Below are 19,826 nucleotides of genomic sequence, written 5' to 3'. Positions count from 1 at the left end.
ATATTAGCAAATGCAAGAAGGTCTGTTACGATTCTCTATAACATAAGCAATCAGTGGTTTGCCGGTTCAATTTAGCACAATTCATCGGATAAGTGCAAAATAGCAACTATATTTTATTTGGGCTTAGGCCATGTGGCCAAGCCTGTTAAGGTAAAAGGTTTTGCTTTAAATTAAATATTATGCCACAAACTGGTCACAAATCCAGATATTCTAGTTGAACTGGATTTCCTTCTTGAAAGTGTTCTTTTCAATTCCTTTCATTTTTAAAATAGCTGAAACTGTACTGCTTTACTAAGCAAACTTTTGGCTGGTGGACATGCTTGAAACTTTGAGAGGTTATTAAAATAGCTGCTACTTAATACAAAGCAAACAAGCTTGTCAGATTACTCCATTTCACAGAATGCTCACAACTACCTTAGCTTATCTCCCTACCCCACTCAACATACTTTTCAGTTAGTTGCACCCATTTTCAGACAAAGCATGGAATTTCAACTAACCACCAGTTTTATTTTTGTTCAAGAATGCCTGTGATAACTCTGAAAAATAAAAGCAGCATTGGAGCTGGTGCTTTGTGGCAGGCAAACTTCCTATTTACTTAGACTCACAATCAAGTAGATGAAAGGGCGGTGGGGAGGTGGAGCATTCAGGCCATAAATTCCAACCATTTCTTACATGCCATCTAATCTAAAAGGAATATCTATTAGGGAACTGCATTTATTGGGGAAAAAATACGTTGCTTCTGACCTGAAAAAAAGGGAGATTCTGCTGGTTTTAGTCTGTTTGGCTGCTTTAGAGTTTGGCAGAATTCAAACCTGTTTGCTGATATGGGTTTGGAGTGGAAAAAAAAATCTAGCCATGGGTAGTTTGGAGTTTCCTTAATATTTCCCAGTGCAGCATATTTCACGACTCTTTCCCCCCCCCCCCATCTTCCTAATGTCTTCTTAGTTGTCATTACCAGCAGGACAACTCCCATGAATCCATCCCTATGTTCCAAATGCCTTCTTTTCTCCGTGTCCTTGGCCATTATCAAAGGCCCAGTGTGCCTTACCCTCTGAACAGCTGCCCCAATCTTCCTACGGCCTTCCTCTCAGTCACTTATATTCTTGATAATTTTTCCCTTGCTCCTCCTCAAACCCTTTTTGCCTGGAATAAAATAGTCCCATTTAATTACAGAACAAATGAAAAAGCTTCTTTCAATTTATACAAAAACTCCCTCCTACTCTTATTCAGCTGTCCAGAAGAATGAGTCAAGATTAAATTAGGATAAACGCAATCCAAGGCACAGGACTCCATATGGCCTCACAAAGCCTTGGGTGGACTTGACAACTCCTCCAAAGTTCGTGTGTGATCATAATTTTCATGTGATTAGAGAAGAAAACTGGGAAAGGTATGGTAAAACAGGATGAAGAGCTATTGCGATTTCCCTATTTGAGGGAACATCTCCTAGCTCTCTTGTGTCTCTTATTGGCAATCTTATAAATCTAATTAATTTTTATTATAATGTTGTGTGCTTCTAGACTTGCCGGTTTCAATTTGCATGTCTTCAAAGTTTTCCTTTATGGTTGCAATTTACTATGTCTGCTATAGATTTTTCTTTCTCATCAGCTTCTTTTTTCCCCCATTGTTATATGGAACTTCTGGCATAGATACTGTAAGCTTGCTATTCCTATTTCCTAGCATGGAAGTATCCCAGATGCCAGCCAATGGTTTGAAGGACTTGATTTCCTGCCATTGCCTAATCATACAACTTGCAAGTCTCATCCAAATTCCAGAGTAACAGAAGTTCCTTAAATTAGGAAATTTTTACAATTTCTGAATTTCTTTAGTCCTTATCATTCTCTAGGACACTTGATGCACACAGTGTGCAGTGAAAAGTCCCCACAGGTTATGAATAAATAAGCAAAATTTACAGGAAATATTTTTATTATACAATAGTCAAAGCTTTTCCCACCCATTTTTTAAGACAAAAGAGAACAACAAACAGTAATAACAGTTTCTCAGATAATGAAAGATACAATGTTTCACGAGAATACAGTCATCAGACAAAAATACATTAGTCCTTTTGTTTCCCCCATGAAGAAAGGTTTTAGGGGGGAAAAACATAGTAAATATGTCAAATCTGAATGATTGCACATTTAGAATACAGGGCCAATTTTGTTACCATGTACAGCATGATCCTTATTCTCTTCCCCACGCACAAAAGCAATTTATATCCAAAGCAAGAAACGGAGTTTTTACAGGTCTATGTCTTATCAGAAGAACTTCAACACTGAATATAGAAACAATATGTTTTGCCAACATTTCTTTGTGTATCTATTTGAGCCCTCCACTTTAATATTAATAATATTTGCTATCTAACTTATCCCCAACTAGCAAAATATTCATCAGCCCTGGAACAAATTTGGCAAAATAGTGATGGATAATTTTGAGTGGAACTATCAACTCTTTCAATGTATTTTTGTGCAATTTGTACAATTAATAGATGAAAATAGTAGACGGTCTCCTCTATATGCAGAAATATTGAGATCTGAGAATATTGTTCTCTGGCACCAGCAGGTTATCCTAAGTTTAAGAGCATATTAAGAGGGTTAGAGAGGAAAAATACAAATGCTTTTGTGTAAGGTGATGCTTTTCTTAACCCAGATTTACATTTCACTGTAGGTGGGGACACTGAGGTGAAATAATTAATTCTGGTTTAATTCAAACAAGTTAAAGTTCTCCTTTTTATACAGTATAAGGCAGGTAAGTAGAATAATGTAACAATTCTAACAAAACATCGTTTAATGATTAATCTTATTTGTATAGTGATATTGCTGAAATGTTTGGTTCTCCCTTTCATTTTGATCTCTGTCCCTCTATTAAAATTATTGAAGAGGTTTAGGAGCAATAATTGAATAACAATAATGTTGATTATACCCATTTTATAAGACTTACCAAAACTAACACTGATTTACCATGGGATAATCCCTCAGGTTATATAATTCCCTTCCTCATATGTATTGCCCTAATGAAGACTTTTTTTTAAAAGGATTCTTTGGGGCTTACATTTTAACATGATGATACAGCTTCATGATTAACCTAAAGCAACTTTCCTTGAGAAAGATGGAAAAGCAGTTTTTCTTCACTTACTTTTAAATATCCCCTAAAAGAAGTGGCTGATTACACTATTTGCATACAAAAAACCTGCTTTCATTGGAGGACAGATTGAACCGTCTATTTGTGCAACACTTTGAAATGAATGTTTCCCATCGGTTTGAATTAGCAATTATTTAACTTCATTGATGTTGATGATTCTACACCAGATTTTATAAAGGTACATTTAGTAATACAATTTAACCTTCAAAATGAAAAGAACCACAATCTACCATTTCTCTTTAAAATTCTATACTATAACAAAGTACTTTCATTTTCAAAAGTAATGACAAATTTTAATGTACACATTTTCCCCATTATTTTACTTAATTATGTATCCATCTTTTTATTAAATTTACCTATTCCTACCATTTTTACTTGCAGCAGTCCACATGCAAGCTTTTCTGGTTCAATTGTAGTTATTGCTGAAACTGAATTAAAAATTTGATTTGGAACTGGCTTTAGAGAATCTTGATACCTGTATACCACAAATAGGGTTTTTGTTCAACATACCTTTACTATTTCACCAAGCCTCAACTGTACCATTTTACTACATACAAAAAGTGTGATTCAAATCCCTCATTTATCTTCAGCCCTTATTGAAACCATTTTTAGTGTTTTGCCAGGCATCTATCCACCCTTTGCGCAACAGACAATTTAAAACTGGAACATCAAATGTAACAGAGAAACAAAACAGTCCAAAACACACTATCAATGCCCCCACCCCTATTGCAATGCTGCTGGGAAAGAAATTTTTCCCCTCCTGCTGGCAAAGTTATATTTTGTCTGTGCACCATCATTCACAGTGACTATTCATAAGACAAAACTAGTCTACCGGGACAATTTAACAAAGAATACATTACTGCTAAATTGAACATGTTTTGTTGTCACTACAGTATACTGTACTCATTTTAATTCCTTAGCCACAGTACAATATCATTTCAGCAGAGAAAGCACACTGAATGCTACAAGTAAAATCAAGCTATGAGTGGTCTTCCTAGGCCAGATATTTTATTGTATGTAAACCTTCCTACTGTTCATTCCACAGGCCATCAACTTGTACCCGGTACCTTCCACCATTCTTTGTAAGCCCTAAACAAAAAAGTCTATCTTAGGAAAATGATATTCTCAAAGTCAAGCAGCTGGCATGTGTGGCAGGAGTAGGAAAGGGAAGATATCCATTTGATGCATACAGTATACTATTCCGGAAAGCTCAGATCAACGGGAAGTATATCCAGTTGCAAGGCTACAACCCACTACTGGTGTCATGTCCCAAATCTAAAAAAAAAGATATAAAAAAGACACATGATCCACATTCTGAATAAGCATTTTTAACATTTATAAATGGTTATTATATATTTGCATGGTGATAGCTATGTTATGTAAATGTAGGTCAATGAGGAATAAGGATCCTCCATTTGAAGAAAACTTCAAAACATTTATATCTTACCTTCTGTCATGTGTAGACTTCCAGAAGGGACTCAAAGATAGCCCATTACAGTAGAATAAAATAGGAAATAGAATTTCTCAGCAAATAAGCAATATGCAATGTATTTAGCTAAATTCTGATTAATAAATAAAAAGGCAATCTATTGAGGATCCAATCTGGGTCGGTCACTAGGACCAGAGGTTTAGTCTTCAGATCTTTCATACTTGTGCTGGAGCCCCCATCCTCAGGGAATTCTCTCTCACCAGAATGTGTGGGCTCCAGCACAGTGTTGTGATTCAGGGTCAGCCTGTGGGTCCGGCAGCCGGGTCGGATGACTCGGATGACTCAGACGAGGGGGAGGAGGAGGGTGTTGAAGACGAACTTGCTGATGATGGCTTGGAGGCTTCGCAGAGCCCCCAGCCAGGGCCCTCTTACTTGGTGGAGACTCAGCTGCGCGAGCCCGACAGTGCGGATGATGATGACCCACAGCTGGCCCTGTTCAAGGATGCCCGACGCAGGAGGCAGTCAAGCAGGAGCAAGCAGAGAAAGGCTGTGGGACTTCTCGGAAGGAGGCACAGGGAGGCCACGCCCTGAACTCTAATAAAGGGAGTGTTTGGGGAAGGGCTGGTTGCTGAAAGCAACCGCTCCGTTTGAGGATCAAAGCTCCGGTATCTTGTTTCATGTTTTGTTGTTTGTTTGTGTAATAAACTTGGCAGACGTTTTCCAGCCTCAGACGCTTTCCAGCCTCTGCCGTTTGTACAGGGGTTGCCTTTCTGCAAGGCCGGTAGCAGGCTGGTACAGAACACACAATTCCAAAAGCATAGAAGGCTAAACCTTTGGTTCAAGTGACCGACCCAGATTGGATCCTGCAACATTATCCTGGGACATATATATATAATCTGTATTGATTCTGTGAAACATAAAGTCAAATCGCAGCCCCAGGTTGTGTAAAAAATGTGGCATTTTATAAGCTATGAAAGGTGTATGCTATGTTTTAAAACAGCTCTGTTTTTCCGCAATGTTCATAAAATTCCTAACTGGCAAAGAAGATACAGCGAAGCATAAGAAAAATAAGGAATGCTCATCTATAATCTTGGCATTCCCCAATGCCATAAATTGATGGTGATAGCAGACAGGATACTCACTAATGTTCATCAGCTTTACTATGCTGCCACATAAATGCAGTCTATCCCCCAATTCCCAACAAGATATGTTTAAATGAATCTTTCTCTACTGTCTCCCAAATTTATAAAAGCTTGGCAGAAAGACTTTTAATTATTAGAAATTTAGAAAGTTTCAATGATGCCATAAACTTCGATCATTTCTCTCTTTCTGCTCTGTTCCCTATTTCTTTCTCTCTGCTATTTTCCTTCTATATTAGAGGGTTGCCAGAAATAATAATAATAATAATAATAATAATAATAATAATAATAATAATAATAATAATAATAATAATAATAATAATAATAATAATAATAATAATAATAATAAAGTTGGAAGGGACCTTGGAGGTCATCTAGTCCAACCCCCTGCTCAGGCAGGAAACCTTATACCATTTCAGGCAAATGGCTGTCCAGTCTCTTCTTAAAAACCTCCAGGGTTGGAGCATTCACCACCTCTGGAGGCAGGTTGTTCCACTGGTTAATTGTTCTGTCAGGAAGTTTCTCCTTAGTTCTAGGTTGCTTCTCTCCTTGACTAGTTTCCATCCGCTGCTTCTTGTCCTGCTTTCAGGTGCTTTGGAGAATAGCTTGACTTCCTCTTCTTTGTGGCAGCCCCTGAGATATTGGAACACTGCTATCATGTCACCCCTCACCCTTCTCTTCGTTAAACTACACATACCCAATTCCAGCAACCGTTCCCTATATGTTTTAGCCTCCAGCCCCCTAATCATCTTTGTTGCTCTTCTCTGTACCCTTTCTAGAGTCTCGACATCTTTTTTACATCGTGGTGACCAAAACTGGATGCAGTATTCCAGGTGTGGCCTTACCAAAGCATTGTAAAGTGGTATTAGTACTTCACTTGGTCTTGATTCTATCCCTCTGTTAATGCAGCCTAGCACTGTGTTGGCTTTTTTGGCAGCTGCAGCACACTGCTGGCTCATATTGAAGTGATATCTGATAATGGTTCTAGGAACCAAAAAAAATTTGCATCTTCTGTTTTATTATTTTAAAGTCCCCTTTCAAACACGCCCTGGTAAATTTTCGAAACAGGTAATCCACATTTTTTTCTCAGACATGAGCTTAAATGTAAATGTAAAAAAGTGTGTGTTCTATTGAAAGTGAGGGGAAAAAATCTCCAGGAGAAATAAATATATGTCCTGGATAGTGAGAAGGAAAACTATTAACTTTTGTTTCAGGTAATTTTCAGAAAACAGAAAGGAATTACAAATAAAGTTGAGTTAAAAACTTCTGATTCATGGAATAGTTATTCGGTTAGACTGGTAAAAGTTTACTTAGTTGTGCTAGGTTTTAATTTTCCTGATTTCAGTTTTCTCAGTGAAAGTTTTGTTTATTTGAACAACTTGATTTAATGGTACTATGGTGTTTCCCAAATTATTTACTGATCCACACTACCTTGGGATCTGCCCATGATCTTATACTGTTGCTGTGTAAATCCTTTGGAGTCTAGAGTTTAGCATTTTTATTTCTTGTACCACTGATGGCTTTTGATATGATTACCTTAAGCCAGAGGTGTCAAACTTGCAACGTCACATGACGTGTTGTGACTTTTTCCCCCCCATTGCCAGCAATGGGATGGGTGCGCTTTCGCCATGATGCATCCGGCCCGTGGGCCGGATATGATTACCTTAAGCCAGAGGTGTCAAACTTGCAACGTCACATGACGTGTTGTGACTTTTTCCCCCCCATTGCCAGCAATGGGATGGGTGCGCTTTCGCCATGATGCATCCGGCCCGTGGGCCGGGAGTTTGACACCCCTGCCTTAAGCTGAACAGAAACACTTTCCTTTTTCTTATTTTTAATAAAGTTGATTTTGAGGATTTTTAGGGACACATTCTAAAGATCAAAGGGTCAAAACACAGCTTCAGAGTTTATTTTACTTTACTACTGCTGTGGTTATTTTTCTGCCACTTGTCAGTAAGATGCTCAGGTTGTGGGATCCTTATCTGCCCCATACATCACAGCTTAGTAGAAGTAGATGGTAGTAGTAGTAACTACAAATAGCTCTACCAAGGAAGAAAGGTCAGACTGTGAAGGGTTTCTGAGAGAAGTAGACTGAGATCCCCCTCATATTATACAAAAGTTAATTCATGAATTTTGCAAATTCACTTTTCACCAAATGTTAGTTCTTTAAACCTATTGTTCCACATAGCATCTTAGCATTCTCCAACACGGCTCTGTTGTGATTCCTCACCAGCCCGTGGATCTGGCAGCTGAGACTGAGGCCTCAGAGGAGGGGCCTGGAGTGACATTAGAGTCAGAGGACGGCTCTGAGGAGCTGCAAGACTTACAGTCTGACAAAGGAAGCTGGCCCCTCTACTCGCACCCAGGCTGAGAGACAGCTGTGCTGTGAGTCTGAGTTGGACAGTGACAAAGTGTAGCTGGGAAATATTCAGGATGCACAGCACCAGCAAGAAAAAAGAGCAGGACAAAGGAATGCAATGGGGCAGCTCCAAAGGCAAAGGAGCAGGCATTAGGAAAGCCACACCTTGGCTGCATAATAAAAGGGAAGGTGTGGGAGGTGCTGGTTGCCAAAGGCAACCGTTCGTGTTAAGGATTGAGTTTCTGTGAACTGTGTTTGTTTGCCTTGGACACTGACTCAGGTCTGTGAATAATAAAAGGGGTTTGGGGTTTTTCCTGGGGTTCATGCCAGCTTGATTGGAAGAGGTGTTTCTCCTTGTGAGCATAGGAAGGACACGTGGGCTGGGACAGAACAGGTTCTTTCCAGACATCTACCATGCCTACAGTCCCTATTCAGTACATTTGATTACTGGCTATGGAAACTGTAGCACAGCTGATCTGAAAAACATCAGATCATGGAAGTCTGCTACAGATGCTGCCTATAAATATACTGCATATTAACATATTCTTCTGCATGCTACACAAAAAATCTACATCAGATTTAATTAACTGGTAGCAAGATTGAGATAGAAGCCTTGTTTAGAGACTAATCCTTTCAAAACTAAAAAAACCAAATAAGGAAAAAGAATTTCCTTTATGCTAACAGATCATGGAGTAACTTTCAATGTGTCAAATATGTTTTTTAGGAATATTTCTAGGGGAAAAACGGCAAATCATCTTATACAAATAATGAACACATAGGATACATTCTTTATAAAATACTGGAAAAAACTGTATTTCCAGAAATTGGGAGAAAAGTAAATCATAGGAGCTTTTTTCATTATTATTTTTAAGAAAGAAAAACAGGTTACTTCAGGAGATTAAATATACTTTTAATGGTGATCTCGACAGACAGGAAAGGTATATATGAATAAATCTACATTTAAGAGAAGACAGGTTAATCAAGGGTAACTGGTCATGACACAAAAAAAGCCAAACTACCATATTTAACCTAGCATAATAGCTATTCGCTGTTTTTCTAGGATCTAGCAGTCTTGCTCCACTTCTTAAGATTTTCTCCAAAAAAATAGTCTAATGGAATTTAACGTCAATAGACATATTTATCATAACAATGAGTGCATTTTTTTCCTTTTTACAACCCTGAAATCCGTTTTATCAGAGTAGAGTTGTGGCAACTGATGGAGGTGAGCATTTACTGGCTTGACAGCCCTTCCTGATGCCTATGTGGAGCTCCCAGAAGGTATTTACTTTTTGCGCCCTGACAGAAAAATATCTGTTGCTGCCTAGGATTGAACTCTCAGCCTCCTGAGTGTGAGGTGAACATCTTTACCTGTAGGCCACTATGCCACTCAATGAGTGCATTCTTAATGTATACAAATATATACTTAATGTTTACAAATGTTTTAAAATGAGATTTTACAATTATTTTCTTCCAGGGTCTTGTCTGAAAGTGGCTGGATTTAGAAATGACCAAATAAACAAGGCTGCACCTTGAGAACATATCTAACCTAAACATAAAGATTATTCTCCCTCTTTCCTTTCCTCCATTTGCTGTTCTTAAAAAAACCAACAGATAAACAGAACTGGAGGACGATAAAGCACAGCTAGTATGAAATGTATTTTATGTACTAAACAAAAGAATAGCATACCTTTACTACACGATCACTTCCACATGTCACCATAAGTCCCCTTGAAATATCCATGGACATATGGCATATGTTGTGTTTTCCTTCATGAAAAGTTGCCAAAGAGGCACGACTGGAAGAGAGAGAAAAGTGAATTTAAGTAACAGCAACCTTTGAGATCTTATTTAATTCAGGGGCAAAAGACAGCATTACAAAAACACTTAGGCAACTAAAGCTTCTTAAAAGCAATTATGCCAAGCTCAAGACCAATTTCATTATTTGAATTATTTTATTTATGTATCAAATTTAGAAATCACCTAGCTCCCTCATAATTATATTTGAAGAAGCAGCCAGTTAACTAAGGATCATATTGAATCTGAACAATGCAAGCATGAAATAAAGGATTTATAAAAACAACAGCAAAAATCAAATCCCAACATTAAGATAGTAACAAATCCACATGCCAGGTGATTTATATTTAAAGGCTCTGTTCCAACATGTTTGCAATCTTGTACACACACACACACACACACACACAAACAGAGGCAAAAACTTAAAACACCATTTCAAATTATAATGTAAACACAGAAGATCTAATTAACAATGATTTCAGGAATGGACGCTTTTGCTGCTCAACTCTGCATTCAGTCTTCTCATAAGGGAGAACAGTTAATCTAGCAAATATCCTAAGCAATGGAGAAGAATTAAAGCAAGTATGTTCTTCGCTTAAATCAGACAGATATTAAAGTTCTAACAAATTAACAATGTTAATATAACCACAGACAGGAAAACATACCGTGTTTTACAAGAAAAAAATGGTTAGTCAACATGCTTTCCTCCTAGCGGTGATTTAACCTTTAATTTAAGCGGGATGTTTCCTACTACAGTACTGCACTGTTTCTATATCTGAGTTATCTTGTTATCTATCCATGAGTTGGTACAAAACAATACTAATTCAACAAGCCTCATTATTTTGTGGGAAGAATGGGAAAAAGATTATTTGTTGTATTTTATGAGAAGGTGATGAGTTGACACTTGCTGTGATAAAGGAGGAAGTCCTTTATAATTTTTATTTACTACATTTTCCTTTTTAATTTTCCTGCACTTTATATTTTTTATTCTCTTTTAGTTTATATTAGTTTCATATTTGTATTTATAATTTAATTTAATAAAATTACTATTAAAACCAACCCTCATTATTTTTTGAAAAGTGTGATTAGGAAAAGCAAGGATATTTGCAATCAAAAGTAACAATGAAATTCAGAGTACTATGGAAGTGGCAAAACATTCCTTTTTTGGAGATAAGCTATGTTGAAAATTACTGATGACAGCTATGAAGGAACTCGAGAAACAAAATGCAAGTGGCAAAGCTAACAATGGAAGAGAAATATTTGCCTGAAGGCTACTTAGTGGGAAATGGGTATACATGTCCAACAGTCACGTAACATACTTCCCCTGTTACTCATAACAGGTCCATGACCTTACCTCCAAGACAATGTGTGACAAAGCATTACAGATTTGACTTGAAAATATAGAGGAACAGTACTGGCTCAAGGGGGAAACCAGACCACTTAATGACATCTTAAGCTATTTACTTATGGGATGACAGTGAGGCAACTTGGGGTGAAGAAAGATTTATGTTAGCATAGCTAATTGTGCCACCACAAATTGCAAACAGCAACATAGCTAAAAAGTAAGAAAAAAAGATGGCAAAATGGAACCATTATTACTCAATCAGGAATTCAAACTGGAGCTTGGGAAATTAAGGTTCAAATGCTACACGTCAAAAGAAGTTTGACGGCTGAAGAAACAGCCTCCCTATTACTGGGGGGGTGGGACGGAGTGTCAGAGTAAAATATACCAAATGCTAGGTAGAGTACAAACTCCGGTTTGGTGTAGTGGTCAAGACATCAGCTAGAAACTGGGAGACTGGAGTTGTATTCCTGCCTTGGGTATGAAGCCAGCTATTTCAGTCCTAGGCAATGACAAACCATTTCTGAAAAACCTTGCCAAGAGAACTGCAAGGATCTGTCCAGGCAGACTCTGAAAATTGTACATAATTGTACAGAAGGGAACAAAAGGGAGGTACAGAATAAGAAGCCAATGGAAAACCATTTCTGAAAATGTTGCTACAAAAACTGCATGGACATGTCCAAACAGTTGCCAGGAGTCAAAACTAACTTGAAGGCACCCACGTTAAAAACAAAACTAGACCAAAATCATAATTTTGCCTAATAATTAATTAAAAATCAAACTCTAGACCAAAATAACTAGGCTGAAAGTTAATAGGCAGGAAGCAAGGCACACAGCAACCATGAAAGAATGGCAAGTAATATCTAGAACATAAACTAGATGTAGATCTGATGAGAAATCATTGAAGAGCTCAAGGATTTGGGACTACACCTAGGATGGGTCAAGGCAAAGTAAATAGCACGTACATCTTGACTAATGAATGGAAACTTCAAGCTTCTTAACTCATTGTCTATTTATTTAACAAATGATAATCTGGTAGCTAATATTTGTAATGAGTACTCCTGCAGTTTCAAAGATGCCATGAACTTTGATCATCTCTCTCTTTCTGCTCTGTCCCCTATTTCTTTCTCTCTATTTTGCTTCTTCACTAGAAGATTGCCAGAAAAAGAACAGAAGCTCTCAAGAGGTTTTAACAGATAATTTGTAAAGAGCGTGACAAAAATATTTCCCTCCTTATAGAGGAGAATGCTTGTTTTAGCCATCTTATCAATACAAATATGTCAAAGCACGAAAGGATAAAAAGCAAGACCGAAACAATGAAAGCTGTAATTTTGATTCAGGCTGGAGTCTAAAAGACTCACTGTGAAAAAATGTGCAACGTATGTGCGCACTAAAACTACTGGAAGAACTACAACCAAAAACTAAAAAGAGGAAGGGAGGAAGAGGGCATTCAATGGAAGGTGAATTCCTTCACCTTTTTTTTTTTGACTGAACTTCTACTGCAAACCAGCTATTTAAATGGCAAAACATTTTTGTAAAAATGAAGAGAACAATACAGTTTGGATTTATGTATGCTTATCCAGAAGGGACGCGGTGGCTCAGTGGGTTAGGACGCTGAACTTGTCGATCGGAAGGTCGGCAGTTTGGCGGGTCGAATCCCCAGTGCCGCGTAGCAGAGTGAGCGCCTGTTACTCGTCCCAGCTTCTGCCAACCTAGCAGTTCGAAAGCACATAAAAATGCAAGTAGAAAAATAGGGACCACTACGGTGGGAAGGTAACAGCGTTCCGTGTGCCTTTGGCGTCTAGTCATGCCGGCCACATGACCACGGAGACGTCCTCGGACAAGCGCTGGCTCTTCGGCTTTGAAACGGAGATGAGCACCGCCCCCTAGAGTCGGAAACGACTAGCACGCATGTGCGGGGGAACCTTTACCTTTATGCTTATCCAAAGCAAGCTTGAATGTAATTAATGGGATTCTGAAAAATATGTATGTATATTAGAACTTCAAAATAATGTTGAAGATTGAACATTTATAATTGAGTGAAGTAGAAATTATGCAACGTTTTATGATCTGAACTTGATAAAATTCCCATCCTATCCTTTTGCTAATCAGAAATGACAGAAATAACTTTTTTTAAAAAACATATTTTGTTTCTGACAATCCCTGTATTAGGGTTGGTGTATTGTCAAATTTTGGATTTGTTCCTAGAAACTAAGACCTGATTGGATCAGCTCCCTTTTTTGCGGAAAAAAAAGCCACTTCATTTTTACACAGGATTTGAACTGACTAATGAACTGAAAGCAGTTCAAGCTGCTTATTGTTATTTATAAGCTCTTACGTGGTTTGGGACTTACATAACCTCAGACCACCAATTTTTAATGGTTTCTGCCTGTTCAGTAAAAACTGGGAGAACGGGTTATAACCTAAAGGACTTTTATCTACAGACACTATGGAAACAAGACTTTTCAATTACATCTTCCATTCTTTGGGAAAGTATCCCAACCATTCCCTTATTATAACTGGTTTTCTCCCTATTAACTGTCTAAAAAGCCATTAAAACCTGGTTAATCCAAACAGCCTTAAATAAGATATCATTGTGAATGGAGATGACTCTTACTATAGTATGTTTGGTGTATGATATTTCTCTAGGACTATGTTTACAAATAAATATTAATTCTTGGAAAGAAATTAAGAAAACCTATTTTTCTTTTGTTGTATTATAATAGTATTGGATATATTACTAGAAATGAACTAGCAGAAATTAAAACCTAAGTCTTTGCAACCAATTTTATTTCCTGCATACATTAACTTTAAAGAAAATGAATAAAAAAACCTTATGAAAGGAAGGATATCTATAGTTCTTATCTAACATATATATTATTTTGGCCTCAAATCTCAGATTTAAAACTAAAGGGCAGTAAGTCAGAGTCCTCTAAGCTACAGTACTCACTCTTCATCTTTGATAGACTCAAAACAAGAGTCACAAACCCGGACTTGGAATTCAAAGCCCATTATGGGATAGCTGGAGCGTTTCGTGCTGCATTTGCCACATACTGCTTGACCACATTTCCTACAGTGATGCTGGATAATGGAAATGAAAATGAGAAGCAATCAGAAATATATTCTAAATTAATCCAAATATTAAGAAGAAAGCAATCAAATTCTCATGTTTTCAGCCAATGAGTTCACCACTGCATTCATCAAAGAAGCCTACTATCTCTGTAGGCCTATCCCAGGTAATCTCCTAAAGACAGCAGTCTAAATCTGTCCCAGATAAAAAAAATCTCAGTTAATAATCAAAATCATAATGAACATTTTAATTTGCACATATAACCTGATCTAGACAAATCTAACGCAGAACACTAATTTGTGCTCAGATGCATAAAGAAAGACTTCAAGACAATTCTACCTAATTTAGCCTACTCAGGAGTGGAGTTTTTAGTGCTTCCACTAGCATGATGAAGCCCTACTTGCTGGGAATTCTGAAAAGTACACTTCCAATACATCTAGTGAACTCTAGGTTGGGAAAAGTTTGACTTAAAATCCAGAAGAGCTATGTTGCTGCTGAAAGGTCATGGAAGATGAGAAGGAAGTATGCATGGGAATCAGGAACTAATTCAAAGAGACATCCCAATTAACTTCTTTAGCTTTCATACTGTTATAAATAAAACAATGCTGGCTTACCTGCCTCAGACCCAAGGTCTTTGTATCCCACATCTGCTTTATATTCCAGAAAAACGGCTGCTCACATTTCTGACAGGAATCACTTTCTAACCACTGTGGGGCCTGGGAAAAAAAGATGACAGAAACATACTTAAATATGCCATTCTGAAAAAATAAAAAAGACTCCCCAGCTTTAAAAATGTAAGCGGAATTAAAATATAACCTTTTTTATTTACTTAGATAAGGTCTACTACAGCAGTGTCCTTGAAAGCAAGAGTGCTTTATAAAAGTTGCTTCCTCTCAGATCTAATTACAGCAATATAGTCTTAAATGGTGTAGATGAGGTCACTCAAGCTGCCTCTCAGATGCCTCCTACACTTGGTATGACGCAGTTTTCACTTCACCACATTAATGAGAAATATGCTTTTGTTACACTTCACAAATTAGCTTCCTGTAGGTGGTTAAGGGCTTCCGGTTTTCAGTGTTTGGATGATTAAGAAAAAGTACTGGGTAACTGAAAAGCTGAGCTTTTCTACAATCAAACCATTATGCCTTTCATTTTCACTCATAATTTGACGTTAAATATGACCTGCTCGCATTCTGAAGTACCATCAGTGTTATTTAAAGCAATTAACAACTGCCTGGGTCAGTTTTGTACAAGGGCTGGTTTCCATTCTTGGTCTCACAAGAATGGAACAGAGCTTTTGGAAAATGATGTAGAGACTAGGATTTTCCATAATTTATTGTCGTATGAATAAATTCTTCCAAAGTAGCTTAACCAATTATTTTTTCAGTAGACATTTTTTATGTATGGAAAAAGGGGCTGGGCAACTGAAATGACAGGTGCAGCCAGCAAACATTTCTGAATGCTTGTTAATCTAACTAACAAATGTTATTCAAAGATATAAGATTCCACAAGCTGTTACAAATAAAATATACACAGTGCTTCTAATTAAGGGAGTTATAGCTTATGTCTTTGAATAAAATACGTTAGTCTGAAATAAGGCTCCTTCTGATTTTTGGTTACCATAAACTAACACAATGGTCACCTCACTAAACAGCATCTTCAGTACTATCCTGGCCTTGAAGGCTAACCTTGATAGTGTGATGGCACTACAACATTTAATATTTTTCTTGTTTAAGAGTTTATTTAGTATAGAAAGCCAGAGTTATTTCCAGATGCCAACATTTCTCAAATGTTTCTATTAATGGAATAGAATGACTATGCAGGGTTGTATATTGTATTTTTTACAGCATGCAACCCATGTTTTGACCTACATGCTAGAAATTCAAGACACTAAGAGATATGTCAATGTTATACTTCAGTACAATCAAAATTTTATCTTTTACATTTACGTTATAAGGTTTCTTAAACATTAAAAACTTCTTAAAAGGCAATGATCTGGCAACTAGAAAAAGGTGATTCCAATTCCAAAGGAGAGCATACTTGAGTCATTTTCCTCACTCCCACTTCCAAAATATCACCCCAGTATGACTTTTCTGGCTATTTGCTAAATTTGACTGATTAGCTGTGAGTTAACAGATTACAGGAATGCTATAATTAGGGAATATTAGCTTCTCATATGTCCTTTTGATATAAACAAATAAAAACTTTTATTTTTGTTCCTACCTCCTCTCTACTAACATCCATATTCCAGACTGTGATCCCTCCATCTGCTGAACAAGAAATCAGCTGCCGTGTGAGCTGGAGGTAACAGAGGGCCTGCACCTTGTCACTGTTAAGAAAAAAAACACACCCAGCTATGTGATAAACATACCGTATTTTCTGGCGTATAAGACGACTTTTGAACCCCTGAAAATCTTCTCAAAAGTTGGGGGGTCGTCTTATACGCCGGGTCGTCTTATACGGCGAAAAAAAACACACAAATCAGTCGAGCGTACTTTCTTGCAAAGCCGGGCCGCCCCGTGCAACCGACCTATCTCTGGCGCGACTCCGGGACACGGCTGGGCGGGAGCGTCGGGCGGCTCTCCCCACGCGAAGCTTTGCAAGTAACTCGCGGGCTAGGGAGCGGCGCCCTCTGCACGCCCGCGGACCCGGAGCCGCAGCGGAGAGGCGCTTTTTCCCTTTCCCTTCATGGGGGGGGGGTGTGCGCCTCTCCAGGGACTGCTGGGTGGGCCGCGTGAAGCCGAGCGGCGCTTCCCGCGCGAGTGGCTCGGCAGAGGCGCTGGGAGAGGCCGGGGAGCGAGGCGGGCTGGCGGACAAAGGCGAGAGGGGCGTGCCTGTGCTGAAGGTTCTCCTGGAGCCTGGCCTGGGGCGGGGGCTAGGGAGCGGCGCCCTCTGCGCGCCCGCGGACCCGGAGCCGCGGCGGAGAGGCGCTTTTTCCCTTTCCCTTCATGGGGGGGGTGTGCGCCTCTCCAGGGACTGCTGGGTGGGCCGCGTGAAGCCGAGCAGCGCTTCCCGCGCGAGTGGCTCGGCAGAGGCGCTGGGAGAGGCCGGGGAGCGAGGCGGGCTGGTGGACAAAGGCGAGAGGGGCGTGCCTGTGCTGAAGGTTCTCCTGGAGCCTGGCCTGGGGCGGGGGCTAGGGAGCGGCGCCCTCTGCGCGCCCGCAGACCCGGAGCCGTGGCGGAGAGGTGCTTTTTCCCTTTCCCTTCATGGGGGGGGTGGTGTGCGCCTCTCCAGGGACTGCTGGGTGGGCTGCGTGAAGCCGAGCGGCGCTTCCCGCGCGAGTGGCTCGGCAGAGGCGCTGGGAGAGGCCAGGGACGAAGGCGGGCTGGCGGACAAAGGCGAGAGGGGCGTGCCTGTGCTGAAGGTTCTCCCGGAGCCTGGCCTGGGGCGGGGGCGGCGCCCCCTGGGCCTGCTTTCCCCCTCTGGCCCCGCTCCTCCCCCGTGCCTGCCGCTCTTCTCGGCCTGGCTTGGGGCTGCGGCTGCGGCTGCCGGCCCCTTGTTCCGGGAAGCCCCGCGAGGAACCATGTGGCTTTTTGCAGTTTTGCTTAGCTTCCTGTTTGGCGGGGCCTTCCAGCAGCTGCAACATTCGAGCAAACTCGCATGGGGCAAAGAGGGAAGGAAGGAGACTTGGGGAGCCTAACTTTTGGGGACCAGCAACGTGGGAAAGCTGTAGCCTCAGGCTTCCTTCCGGACTCACCTGTCACCAGCACCACTCTTTCCCCCGCGGGGATGCGCTTCCGCCGGGCGGTGCTGGCCGAGACGAGCCAGCAGGCAGCCGCCGTGAGCGCGGTGCTGAGGGGCAGCGGCAGGACGGCCTGGCCCAGCGCCTGCAGGACGGCCAGCAGTCCCACGCGCATGCGCAGCAGCAGGCACCGGCTCAGCAACAGGTCGGAGCGCAGGAGCCGCACCGCCAGGCTGCCCAGGAAAAGCAGCCACACCGAGAGGCTGCATGCCCAGGCCAGCTCCATGAGGGGCAGGGCGGGAAGCCGGCCGGGAAGAGGGACCGGGAGCCCGGGCCGAGTGCGCCTCGGCCGACAGTGAGAGGGAAGCGGCACGTGAGTTCTAAAAAAGAGGCTGAGGGCGGAGCTGCCCCGCCCTGCACCGAATGGGAGAAGTTCAAGGCCTGGGGGGGGAAGCAGGAGGGGCGCCGGCCGTGGCGGGGTGGCGGCTGCCCTCCGGCGCTGCCTGCCGCCCGGGAAACGCTGCGCCTCGGGGGCCAGCAGAAGCGCGGGAGCAGCGGGAGGGCCGGCGGGTAAGTATTTTCCGGCGTATAAGACAAAACCTTCAAAATCTTCTTAAAAGTAGGGTGTCTTATACGCCGGGTCGTCTTATGCGCCGGAAAATACGGTATGTAACATTGGTGTTTTGCATGTTTGACTTGAAACCATTCAAATCTTGGTTGTTGTTTTTGGGGGGGATGCTTGCTAAGAACATTTTAAAATATCAAACTGCATATACCTGAATTTTTTTTAAAAAAATAGCACTATTAATTTGCATGACAGTTTCATATTACATAGATTGCAGCTTTACATGTACAACCATCTTTCCAAACATATTGCTTCCAAAAATATGAACTATAAACTCCAGGAGCTCGTCAGAATGATCAATAGTTACAGAAGGTATAGTCCAGCACACTGGGAAAAAGCCAGGTTAAAAAAGATATTGCTGTCATCTTTCCAGATGTTCCAGGGTTAATTATAAACAGGTACTAAATGATAGAATAGCTTTTTGAGGAATACATTTTTTTAACTCTCTTGTGCAAATTTCAGCTGTTAAATTATCTTACTCATCCAGTAAAAGCAGATGTCGGCTCAAATTCTACAATTTTCAATAGAGTATTTTGAACTGAGGACAATGACAATTTGGAATCAAAGTAATAACCCCATGTCATTCCTAGGAAACCCACATGGCAAAACAGTGTCCATTGTAGACAACAAAGAAAATAATCTTTTTTGCCTTCCTCAACAAGAGATAATCATTCTTTTTCCTGCTGTTTAGTCCAGACAATGTTTATTCATACTTGAGAAAAAATATTAAGTGACTACATATCTTAAATGTTTGTTAAAGGACTGTTATATTTGCAAGAATGAAGTATTTATTAAATAGTGATAATGTGTTTTGTAAAAGAAGGGTTTTGCATAAACAGAACTTCCAAGAATTTAGTCTTTTTTGGGAGCCTGGGGATGGTCATTAGCACTGCACTGTTCCTTAATGATAGAAGACTCTAATGAAGCAAGAGTCTTTATTGACACTTGGGGAATTAACAAATAAAACAAGTTCTTTGCATCTTCTACCAGCAACTGCCTTGTTAATTGCAGAAGAAATCCATTCTTCTGGACCACTGCAATTTATTTGCATGTGTCTCATGCTTTTCTGTCAGCACGCTATGTGTCTGCACTAAAGTGTAAGTAAGATACAGCTGGATAAAACTAGGAAACAAACAGAAAGATCTAAAGCATCAAATTTCAAATCTTTATCCCAAACTCCATGTGCTTGTGAAGAATATCAAAATAACATACTGCAATACACATTGAGAAACAGCACTATACAAAAATTTT

At 40.2% G+C, this 19,826-nt stretch overlaps 1 protein-coding gene across 2 annotated transcripts in view; it reads right to left on the bottom strand.

Annotated features, from left to right (window-relative positions):
* Positions 1-1,911: 1,911 nt before the first annotated feature.
* Positions 1,912-19,826, bottom strand: part of WDFY1 (WD repeat and FYVE domain containing 1) — a 33,319-nt gene continuing 15,404 nt past the window's right edge. Inside the window, exons 8-13 of one of the 2 annotated variants that reach the window (XM_081329849.1) lie at positions 16,492-16,597; positions 14,883-14,984; positions 14,149-14,279; positions 9,750-9,858; positions 4,326-4,410; positions 1,912-2,562 (exon numbers count right to left, since the gene is read on the bottom strand). In XM_081329849.1, coding sequence (XP_081185975.1) covers positions 4,351-4,410; positions 9,750-9,858; positions 14,149-14,279; positions 14,883-14,984; positions 16,492-16,597 — 508 coding nt within the window. In that variant the 3' untranslated portion in view covers positions 1,912-2,562; positions 4,326-4,350. Of the gene's footprint in view, positions 4,411-9,749; positions 9,859-14,148; positions 14,280-14,882; positions 14,985-16,491; positions 16,598-19,826 lie in introns of both variants that reach the window. The other variant, XM_081329848.1, reaches the window with a different exon arrangement.

Source organism: Vipera berus (genome assembly GCF_964194415.1).
Source record: "Vipera berus genome assembly, chromosome: 5".
Taxonomy (NCBI): domain Eukaryota; kingdom Metazoa; phylum Chordata; class Lepidosauria; order Squamata; family Viperidae; genus Vipera; species Vipera berus.
The sequence above is the reverse complement of the archived record's forward strand: the minus strand, read 5'-3'. Positions and strand labels throughout refer to the sequence as shown.